This window comes from Mytilus edulis, chromosome 13, assembly GCF_963676685.1.
Source record: "Mytilus edulis chromosome 13, xbMytEdul2.2, whole genome shotgun sequence".
Lineage (NCBI taxonomy): Eukaryota > Metazoa > Mollusca > Bivalvia > Mytilida > Mytilidae > Mytilus > Mytilus edulis.
In genome coordinates, this window is record NC_092356.1 from 26,745,450 (window position 1) to 26,757,808 (window position 12,359).

Genomic DNA, 12,359 nt, shown 5'->3' on the forward strand with positions numbered 1-12,359 from the left:
TTATTGGAACTTACAAGCCGGAGGTACTCCATTAGCTGGAAACCCGGCACCGGTGTGGATCCCTGTTGGGTTGATAGTTGGAGCGCCAATGTCGGTATATCCAATGTAATGATTGACAGCAGCATCCGCTGTTAAAAAAAATCAAAAAATAAAATAACATAGGTTTTAGAAAAAGTCATTCGCATTTTGACATCTATATTTGTAGAGAGGGGCGCCTATGTCGGTAAATCCAATGTAATATTGTACAACAGGAGTCGCTGTTTAAAAAAAATCAAAAAAGAAAATAACATAGATTTTAGAAAAAGTCATTCGCATTTTGACATATATCTTTGTAGAGAGGGTTAAAAGGACATCATCGTGTGCATATTAGCGGGCGATGAAATAAATTGTAAAGAATATTTCATCATTTCGAAATGGATAAATAAAGGCAACAGTAGTATACCGCTGTTCAAAACTCATAAATCCATGGACAAAAAACAAAATCGGGATAACAAACTAAAACCGAGGGAAACGCATTAAATATAAGAGGAGAACAACGACATAACACTAAAATGTTGTTCATAAGACAATAGTTTGATTATCTTTGGTTTGAAAGATAACATTTGTTAAAATAAAATTATCATTATACAAAATCGATGCCTTGGGTAATTATAACGTGTACTGTTCCTTATAGTTCTTATAATGCTGAATTGTTTTCATAAAATGTATAATTTTCGTTTATTTGCAAATTAAACGCAAATGACCGTTACCCTGCTGCTGATCCATATTGATTTCAATAATACTAAGATAGAGAATCACGTGGTAGCCTGGTTGAGTGAGGAGGAGATGTGGATGGGCTTTTATCTGCCCCAAAGTTTGTCATCAGGTGCAAAAAGCATAATTTCGCGATTTTTTCCTCTTATTTCATGACCTAGAAGACTGTGCGATGCCGATAGATGTGTCGCAATGTTGTCTTCATATAGACTGGATACCAGTGACAACAGTGACTCTTAAAGTGCTGAGATCGCAGTGAACTTGATACAGTAGTCTTAAGAAGATCAAATCAACGAAATGTCGAAAAGGAGCTCCATGACCTATCAATAATGTTAGCTTATTTTTATCCTTAACTTATGCTCTTCCGGCTTATGGTATCAATTTTAAATTCTTGATTTATATAATTTCACCATAAGTACATCCTTAAGGCCATTTGGTCATTGAAGAACCCTTGTTGAAAATTTCTCTTGAATAATACAAAAAATATTGGGAAATATATCAAAAACAAATTATAAGTTAATTCGATTTTTTAATATGTGCTTATTTAGATAGTCAATGGAAAGGTAGGTACTATGACATTAAGAAATCGGGGCAAATCCACTAGAACAAAATTTCTAAGTATTTACATTTTCATTGATTAACAGTTATTTATTACAAGGGAAAGTCTGTAGATTAAAAATAAAAAGAGAAAATCTAGGAGTAAACATGTGTTAAAGTTATACAGCTAATAAAATTCAGGCGGTCAAAAGTCAAGATAAAGGAGGAATGAAGCACCAAAGCTAAAATATTATGTAGAAAAGCACATCAGTTCTAGAATTGTCCACCACCGTTTTGTCAAAACAATGTGAAAAATCAAATTTTGAACGCTGTTCAATACCCGTAACTCTTCTATCAGCATTTTTACATAACGATGTTAAGGAAGAATACTCTAAGTAAGAAAACGCGACGAACGATTGACCTTATATTTTTTTGATAGTCACTGATTTGCCAATTGACGTATTAAAGTATCATAACATATTAGACAAATATGAAAACTTAAAATATATTTTAGATAAACTTACCGACGGGTATAATTGCCTGTACTGCGTTCAATTCTGCTGTCGTTCCAGGTTCAAATAGTGATCCTCCCGCAGTGGCACACGCAACCTGAAAATAAGATATTCAATATTATTTTGTTTAGTTACAGATATAATTTCAAAACATAGTTTGTCATTCTTTGTCAAATTTGTTATTAAAATTATTAAATCTTCGAAATCACATAAGCAATACCATCTTCGGATGCATTATTCTTGACCAATGGTAGCATTTGCACTCTTCAATTTGGAGGTAAAACACGGTAGCTTCTAGAATCTACACACTAGGTAAAGCAGGAAACGAAAATCTACGTTGACATTCATGCATTTGTGCAAGAAACATTCACAGGAACTTCTATTAGTTGATTAAAAACATTTACATTGCAACTAAATATAGTTGTATGTTTAGGGATGGTAACACTCATAAATTTTTGTATAACGCATAGTTTCGTTATAAGATATTTGAAGCAAGTTAAATGTAGTCAAATGCTCATGTCGACTCTAAATAGAATAATATTTTGCATTATATAACAAAAACGCAGGAAGTGGTATATTTTCATTCTGAATATTTTGTTTTACTACGCAAGAATTGGCTGATTAATATTTTGTCGCACTTTCACGACATTTTTTTACTTGGCATTATATTAATTTTTAGAGTTAGGAGTCAGAATGGGGTGCGATTAAGCAGCGGTAAGATGAAAAATTGACAAACAGAGATTGAGAGTTCAAATCTCGAAGTCGTAAATTTTTTAAGATTATAATCTAGGTAATAAACAATGGATCATAAGAAGTAAAATCTACATTCGATTCATGAACCTAGTGGGCTGTAATTTGATAAAACTCGTTCTCAAAGGGTAAAAAGAATCAGTGTGATAAAACCCCACAAATTACAACGTTTAAAATATCGAAATGTCCGTTATATGTGGACTTATATGTTTTAGGACTTTGTAATTAGTAGTTGTTATTGTATGAATCAAAAATTCAAAATATTGAAAAGGAGCTGGCTGTTATTTTCTGAACTGTTTGGGAATTCTTTTACTTTTATCATCATACTAAAGAGTCAGTAACATGTTTGAGTTTAATTAAGTTTTGTATCGTTAGAGAAATAACATACAGTGAAACCTGACTAAACCGAATCCTGCATAAACCGAAAACCTGTCTAAACCAAACATGTTCTTAAGCACGGTCATATCAAATTGCATGCGATTAAGGAGGATATTATTTAATCTTCAAAATCACATAAGCCATACCATCTTCGCTAGCCATGGCGTTACGATCCACTTCCCTCCTCTCCAACCATGGCAAATTAAGCTAACATTTGTATTAACAATGTTGCGCCATTTATCGGTAGATTAAAGTCACGCCCATACCGAATACATTATTCTTGACCAATGGTAGCACTTGCATTCTTCAATTTGGGGGTAAAACACGGTAGCGTCTAAATTAAACCGAATCCTGCATAAACGAAAACCTGTCTAAACCAAATATGTTCTTAAGCACCGTCATATCAAATTGCATGCGTACCGAACCTGATAAAACCGAACATCGGCCAAAACCGAACAAAACCTTAAGTCCCGGAGAGGTTCGGTTTAAACAAGTTTCATTGTACTTACACTTGCAGCAGCATAATTTGCAGTTTCAGTTGCTAATACTCTGTAGCATTTATTTGGATTACCATTTACAACAACCGCGAAACCTGCTGGACATGCTGCTATAGGGCTGCATTGTGCTGAATAAAGCAATGTTTTGATTAAAAAACAAATACAGGAATGTTGTTACACTTTGAAAATCAAGTTGAACATTAAACATAATAAAAAGAGACCAGTAATGGTAATCATAAAAGCTTTAAAGCACTTGAGTAACACCACTGATATATAATATAGATGTTGTAGTAATCTGGGTTAAGTGTTATAATCTGTTTTTTCTTCTTCTAATGATTCAGTTGAGACTGTCCTGTTTGCAATGTTCGGGAGAGGGGTTGGGGGTTACACGGTACAAATTTAACCATCGTGTGGTTTAGCAAAATTGATTAAACTGTTCATTTGAATGCACACAATTTAAGAGAAAAGCTATATCATTTATGACTATTTTGTGTTTATATTTGATGTCAAGTCTGGTACTTAACAAATTTACTGCATCGTTGGACAATCTCATGGGAAGTCACACAGTAGAAAGCAAGATACGGCAACTAGATAGACTACAAAAGTAACATTTCAAGAAACTGATGTTTTATACAAAAGCAATATAATGTCAAAGCAACCTTAATTTCTATAGCAACCAGAGTCAAAATATGGAAGAAAATATTTCGAAATTCAGCATGCCAAAGATGGTTAAAGTAAGTAAAAATGCCTAATTATTTTAAATTGGATAAGGCAAAGCAAGACGGAAGATACCACAGGCACATTCAAACTCATAAGTCGAAAATAAACTGACATCTCCATGGCTAAAAAAGAAAACGAAAAACACACGAAAAGACATTACCAAAAAAAAAAACCCACATCGAAAACTAAAGACTGAGCAACACAAATCCAACTAAATCTAAGTGTGATTCTGAAAAGTTTCTCTGTAATTTTGTTTCCTTCCTATTTTTTTGAAATAATGTCATTATTTTTGTTATAAGTTTATCAACAATTTTCTTTCATAATGAAACAATTAGCTATTCAAAATATAACATGGTAAAGCATATGTATGTCAAAATAAAACAAAACATTGATTTAATTTATACAAATATGCACAAAAATATGGCCTAGAAATTTAAAGAATACCAAAAAGGTAGATCACTCTCTTATTACCATGAATAGCTTTGTAATTTACATTAAAAGTATTTCTACTTCAAAATCTTCTTTTGAGTGTTTTTATTGGCAAAAAGTTACAGAGGAGGGTGTGGATGGAATATCCTTATTTTCTGTTTTCTTTGAATCTTAGTGCATTTTTCTTAATCTTAGTAAAATAACGTGTAGGCTGATACATTCTCCTAAAAATGATTTTGTTCTCATTTTTTTGCCAGTTCTATGATGATTTACTTATTTTGTACATCCTCTTTGTGTAATCTATAATTCATTGCATATTTTACACATTTTCGACGGATGTTCCTTATTCTGTTGCACCCAATTATTCTGTATGCATGGAAACGTCAACATTTTACAACAGTATAAGAAAGATTCACCTTGATTTGTTTGCTATTTTCTAAAATAACTTATGATGAATCATTGTTTTCCAACAGATCACAGAAGTCCTTAATTGTCTATGATATAAATAAATGTTACCTACCTGCCGTTGTAGGACATGTTGCCCGTACTTGCGTGGTACAAGCTGGACATGCCCTGTTGGCAGCAGCAGCCACAGGAGTACCTGCAGTATCACCTGTGAGTCCAGTACCTAACAGATCCAAGAAATCCACTATTGTCTATGATATAAATAAATGTTACCTACCTGCCGTTGTAGGACATGTTGCCTGTACTGGAGTTGTACAAACTGGACATCCACTGGCAGCGGCAGCAGCAGCGGCTGGAGTAGCTGTAGCAGCAGCTGTCAGTCCAGCACCTCCTCCAAGTGCCGCCAAGAGGAATAAAACTGGAACTGAAATAAAAAAAAACAATAAAAAATCTGTATTCGTGTTAATCAAGTAATTGGCTCCCTAACACAGGAAACGGTGACAGAAAGAAGAAGAAGTAAACAGATTAATCCTAAATTAAGTTAAGGTTAGCGTTTGGTATCTTCCGCTGCTCATTTACACCACAATCACGAGTGGAGAAGACGTTAATAAGTCTAATTCATCTGTTCTGTTGAACATTTTTTTTAAACTTACCACTGTCACAAGTAAGGGGAAGATTGATCAAGTTAAAACTAATTAACTGAAAATATTGTGGAACAAATTCCAATGAATATTGTATCCCGAAGAAAAATTTACAGTAATCAGACATTCACTTTTGTTTGTTCTGTTTGGCTCTGACAACCAGTGTTGTGAGAGAACCGGCCCGTAATCATATCGTTTTTACAATATAATTATGTTCATTTTAAAGATTTAAGCAACTGGTTTATTTGACAATAAAATGCTTGAATACATTTACTATTTAATCAATTTCATTGGCTCTTATCATATGTCCTCCGTAATTCATTTTGGGTAGGGTAGGGGTTCTGTCAGGGATAAAGGACCCTAGGAATAAGGGAGAAGAAACGAAGTCAGAGAAAACTTGGAGAGTTGGTGACTGAACTAGGTATAAGTGTGGTATAAAATATGTTTTTAGTATTTAGCTTGTCAATTGTTTAATGTAGAGCTGATTAAATATTGGCTCGAGTTGAATTAAGTTTAGGATCATTAAAGAATGTTTGCATCTCAAAATAACAAGCGTTTTAACAGACTGTTATAAATTGATAGTTTGTAAATAATGTAACTAAAAGAAAGATAAAAGTAATATGATCAATTGAAAATTTAGCTGAAAATGATTCTCTCTATATTGGCACCTTGTTTCTATTAAAAAAAATTAAAAAAATGAATAACAAAGTTTTTCAAAAATGGCGTTTTTAATTATAAGTAATAAAATTATGAAAAAACCGGAGGGAGATAAGCAAGTACATTTTTATTGGTACTACATGGATTGAAATGAAATATCGGAATATTTGAAATAAAGTCCCTACATGGATTAAACTAGCTGACAAAAAGTCCAAAACAAAAGTTGCGATCATCTATAAAAGATAGATTTACGTAAACCCTGAGCAAAACCACAGAGATATTTTGTAGAGTCAAATAACAAACTGGAAGTATCTAAAATTTATTGCGATTATTAATATAGTGTTATCTAATAAACGGTGTATATTAACGAATAATTCAACCACATATATCATTTCAAGTGAGAGGTTTAGTTAGCTTCAAAACCAGGTTCAATCCACCATTTTCTACATAAGAAAATGCTTGTACTAAGTCAGGAATATTACAGTTGTTATTCATTCGTTTAATGTGTTTGAGCTTTTGATTTTGCCATTTGATAATGGAATTTCATTTTTGTATTTTCCTCGGAGTTTAGTATTTTTGAGGTTTTGCTTTTTTCACAAGCATATTTTCAAGGCTGTGCGACTATGTTGATAAAGGGGGAAGTTTTCTACAAGGAGAGCAATACTGTCAACCAACTTATTTATGTGAGCAATTTATTTTCGCGACTTTCGCGAGTAGAAAAATAAAGCGAATATAAACGATCGCGAATATGTTAAACTATGATCGTTCCATGTTAAACTACTTAAAGTAATAATGAAAATCGCAAAATTAAATCGCCGCGAAAAGGGATGGAAAGGGCTTAACGCCACATTAAGTTTTTATGAAACTAAATGGTCGAGTTGAAGAATTTCAAGAATTTTTATTCTACATTCTGTGTATTTAACAGTACGTTTTATACACCTGAGCATTTTATAGATTAAATCACTGGTGGTTAATACTGAAACTAGTGGTCAGATAATAATTTCGAAATTTCAAAATCATGCTGTTATAACTATATTTTATTTTTCAGTAAATCTATACCTAAATTCATGAGACGAAAATGAAAATAATACTTGTGTATCATTGTCTTTGTCAGTAAGGAGTTGTTCAACTTACAAAAACATTTAATAAAAATATACCCTTCTAAATAATTCAATTACGTTAAACAGCTTTGTCAATGCCCTGACCTATTGTTGTTATTTACGTTAACCCAACTATAAGATGTGGAATGATTGCTAATGAGACAACTCTCCACAAGAAACTAAATGACACAGAAATTAACAATAAGCCTTGTAATATCGGTTATAATTCGCCGTTTCAGAATCTAAAGCATTCTGGGTAATATTTTCAAAAATGTACACCGAAACGTCGTGATTGGTTGAAAACGTCCAAAACAATGGAAATTCAACCAATGTCGTGACGTTATTTTCATTTTGGGGTACGAACAATGAAATTATCCATCGTCCTTTAGATTCTGAAACGGCCAATTGTTCTTCTCTATAATTTTTGTAAAAGGGTGTTTGTTTGAAATTCATGACCTCATTAATCATATAGGTATAATGTGAACATGCGCCAGTGTAAATTATTGACTGGGACGATGTACAGACGTTATGTTACAATTCGGAAATCGGAATAAGAAGGGTATACTGAAATCACAAAGGTACATAAGAAGACGCTTTCTCGTCTTGTATTTGGGAAGGTTGTGCATGAATTCTGGTTCCTATGAAGACAAATAAGTTGTAAACAAATTTATAATTTAACTGTGACTATAGATAACATCTGACTTGATAAACATACTTAGCACCTTATACCAGCTTTTTAATGTATCTCGTTGTCATTACATATATTGCTAAGCTAAAAAGAATTGTAAATCATTTCAGCAAATGCATACTTTCAAAACGCTTTTTTTTTTGTATAGATATTTTTTTTTATTGATTTTCAATTTCTGAGAGTATCCAGTTTGTCCTATTATAAATCTAGTCACATAATTATTGAAGTAATTAGACAAATAAAGACAAACAATTTAAATTCTTGCTACGATTTATATTGGCGTTAGTTTTCTTCTCACGAAAGTCGCAAGAAATAAATAGTGCGCGAAGACTAGTTGGTTTACAGTATGCTTTTTTACGAATTTTAAATGCAAAATTACTATTACCTCAAAAATGATGTTTAACAAAAGTAAAAAAAAACAAAAAAACAATATGCACAGATATATTTGATATTTCCGCCAATTATTCATTGTAAATGAAAATGTTCGAACCAACATAGGGAAACAAAAAACTGTTTATCCAAATGTTGTCGGACGTATTGGTACTACACTAGATGATTCTTTGCGATTACTGTAAACCAACTTATTTTCGCGAGCGATTTATTTTCGCGAGCGATTTAATTTCACGTTTTTCGGGAGTAGAAAAATAACGCGAATATAAATCGTCGCGAATATGTAAAGCTTGGATCTTTCCTAAATAAACTTCATCAAATTAATCAGAAAATCGCGAAATTAAATAGCCGCGAAGTGGTAAAAAAAAAGTGAAACGCGAAATAAAGTATCCGCGAAAATAAGTAGGTTTATAGTAATTATAAATAACAATGATTGGCACTTTTTTCCCCAATAAATATTCATACGCAATGCAAGTAGAGTGCAATATTTATAATCATACTTACGTCCCATCATAAGAAGACCCCCAAATCCACCGCCTCCTCCGTCTACAGCACCTAGATCAGGACTACTGTCGACTACAGAAAACTGAGCGGGAAAACTTTCTCCAGTTTGAATTATAGAGGCGATTTCTGCATCGTCAATTACTTGGGTATTTCCTAATCCTTGTCCAATATTGGGTTCAATGAATTGAGTTGATGGCGACACAAGACATAGCAAAACAATCACATACGGAATCACCATTTTCCTGTAAATCAGAAAAAGTAAAATATCAAAAATATTGAACTCCGAGGAAAATTCAAACGGAAAGTCCTTGATCGAATATTAAAATCAAAAGCTCAAACACAAAATTCTTGATGCAACCTTGGTTTTATAGCTAGCTAAACCTCTCACTTGTATGTGAAAACATTGGTAATGATTACATTAATAGTGCTGAATCGAACAGGCTTCTGCTTGAAACCATCCCCCATCCCACCCACCTCCTTTTGTGTATATTTATTTATTCCGTTATCAAAGGGTGATTCAACTGGAATTCTTTTCGCAATATTGAAACTTGATAAAGATTGCGCAACAATTATTACCAATTATAATTACGAAAAGGATGTTCGATTTTTTCAGAGTGAATCACGATTTTGTTTAGAGAAGAAAATTTTTTGGTTAACACTGAATCATTAAATTGTATACGACTATTTAGACATGAATGAGCTATTTCCCTTTTTCGTCTTGTAAGGGGGCACCATGCACACACTGATTTATTATTAGTAATCCAGTTGACAGGTTAACTACTCAAGTATCCTTTATAAATCTACCATCTTTAAAACAAATATTACACTGGTTCGAAATGAGATTTTAATTTATTTTTCACTGAGTACACTGAAATTATTCGGTATGTCCATATATATTTTTGATATCTCATCTCGCGATCGCATATGTGAAATATTGTAATAAGATGAAAATGATACATGAAATGTAAAGGTTTAACTTGTAGTATTTCGAAATAGACTTTAATTGAAAAAAGTAGAATATTTGTTGGTGTTTTTAGAAAAGGCAAACAATTATTTTTCCCCAAGTACCAAATGCAAAACCGCTGTCGTGACCCTAGATAAAAAGCAACATGTGTGCTTTTATTGATTTGTTATTGTTTAGAATATCCTTCAACATTGTTAACTATACTTAGCAGAATATTACACACCATTGCCGCTACTTTAAGGAAATGAAAACAAAATTGATTTCTTTTACATTAAGGTCGAGCTTTAAAAAATAAAAGAAATAAATTGAAAATTAAATTCTTTTTAGATGAATTTCAGGAGAAGATTTAATGAAAAGTCTTCTACACCAACATTTGTGTTCCAAAATAGAACGAAACATAAACTCGATACGGCTTATTAAACAGAGTAAATTGAGATAAGCAATTAATATTTTCAATTTAAATTTTTGTTATTTCCAAAATAAACAATACTTTTCTTGAGAACAACAAAAAAAGAACCAGTATTGTACAAAAGCAAGTAAACCATAAAGTTTGTTGTTTTACTCAAGAAAAGCATAAAAAAAAACAATAATAAAGATTAATTATTTTCTTCTATTTTTTCCTTGAAATTTTAAATATATAATATAGATTTTACTAATTTTTTTAATATTTCAGAAGTACCGATGAAGATAAATGGTTTAAATTAAGAGAGAAACAATATTATAGATAAAGGTTTACTCAAAGAAAAGTATTACTTACACTGCAGTGTTCACCTAGACGCAGCGGTACGGTATCGCTAAACAAAACTTTCGCAAACTGTTTATATAGCGCTGGAGAAAAAATGCATGACAATTTGTAGCCAATGGAAAGAAACAATCCAGGCGTTTTTGAGACGTTAATGTCAAATTGACATCCTGAAAGAAAAATGATTGATATCAGAAAACATCAATAGGTCAAATTTCCTACACTGCCAGCAGTAAAAACTTGTAAATGTTTTACTAGTTTAAAGCAGTGTAAATGTTGATAACAAGTGAAATTTTGTTTACTGACTAAATGATCAATGAAGATAGAAATTGCGATTGAATATATACAAAGTAAACTGTGGGAAAATCAATGACACAAGAGCGATAGAAAACTTATCTCTTCTTATAAAAAAAGTCCACAAGATGAATAGTATTAGTTACACAGTGTGCAATTGTCCTAATACGAGAATTTATCCAGTCAATAAAATGCATATCGGGTGAGGCGAAGCCAAACCCGATATGAATTTTATTGACCCGATAAATTCCGTAATAGGACAATTGTACACTGTGTAACGAATTTATCCTAATTTTGTTATATTACTAACAATTATATTCAAATTCAATTATCCGGACAATATCAACCATATATATATCTCAGTAGCATGGGTTCGAATCCCGCCGAGGGAAGAACAAAAAAAATGCGAAAGCAAATTTACAGATCTAACATTGTTGGGTTGATGTTTAGACGAGTTGTATATACATAATGTACACAGCCATGTATCACCATCATTGCTGGTATCCGATGGATAAATCTGTTGTAGAGTTGTCACTGACTCAGACGTACTTATAAATATATATATATTATCATTGATGGCGATCCGATGGATACATCTGTTGTAGAGTTGTCACTGACTCAGACGTACTTATAAATATAATTATTTTCTGTGACTGTATATTACATTAATTTGTAGGATCCTTTACTATAGATAATTTAGCTGATCTGTAACAATAACATCTTCATGTCTTATATATCATGTACTGTAGTACGCCGCTAGATTAAAACTGACGAGGAAAGGTAACACACGGCCAGCGAAAGCTCTATTTTAGAGCCCAGGTGGTCGTGTGTTCTAGCGGGACGGTTGCAGTGCAGGCGATTTGGTGTCACGATATCACAGTAGCATGGGTTCGAATCCCGGCGAGGGAAGAACCAAAAATTTGCGAAAGCAAATTTACAGATCTAACATTGTTGGGTTGATGTTTAGACAAGCCTGCACTGTAGCCGTCCCGCTAAACCACGCTAGATCACACGACAACCTGGGCTTCACAAAATTTATTATTTGTGAACCCCAGGTGGTCGTGTGGTCTAGCGGGACGGCTACAGTGCAGGTCTATATATATATATATATATATATATATAAAAAAATATTTAATCTAAAACTGTGAAAAAGGAAAAATATTAGGACTATAAAGTTACTCTAAAACGTTTTTTTTTTCTTATTTGTTCAATGGTTTAAGGGAGATACCTCCAATTGGCGAAAAAAAATTTGTACTGAAACTAATTAGGACAATATCAGCAAATAAAATTGCGAGAAATGACTCTAAATCAGGATAATAAATATAATGCCGGTCACGATACCGATTAAAAATGTATTCTATAAAGCAATCGCACAATTTAAAGAACTACTTGTTAAAC

At 32.5% G+C, this 12,359-nt stretch overlaps 1 protein-coding gene across 1 annotated transcript; it reads right to left on the reverse strand.

The window, feature by feature from the left end:
* LOC139500215 (uncharacterized) lies at positions 1–10,815 on the reverse strand. The gene is made up of 6 exons (XM_071288955.1): positions 10,683–10,815; positions 8,962–9,203; positions 5,259–5,405; positions 3,440–3,555; positions 1,815–1,899; positions 1–128 (listed from the first exon to the last, which is right to left on the reverse strand). The coding sequence occupies exons 2-6, from the start codon at positions 9,197–9,199 to the stop codon at positions 1–3; spliced, it is 714 nt and encodes a 237-aa protein (XP_071145056.1). The 5' UTR covers positions 9,200–9,203; positions 10,683–10,815.
* Positions 10,816–12,359: the final 1,544 nt, after the last annotated feature.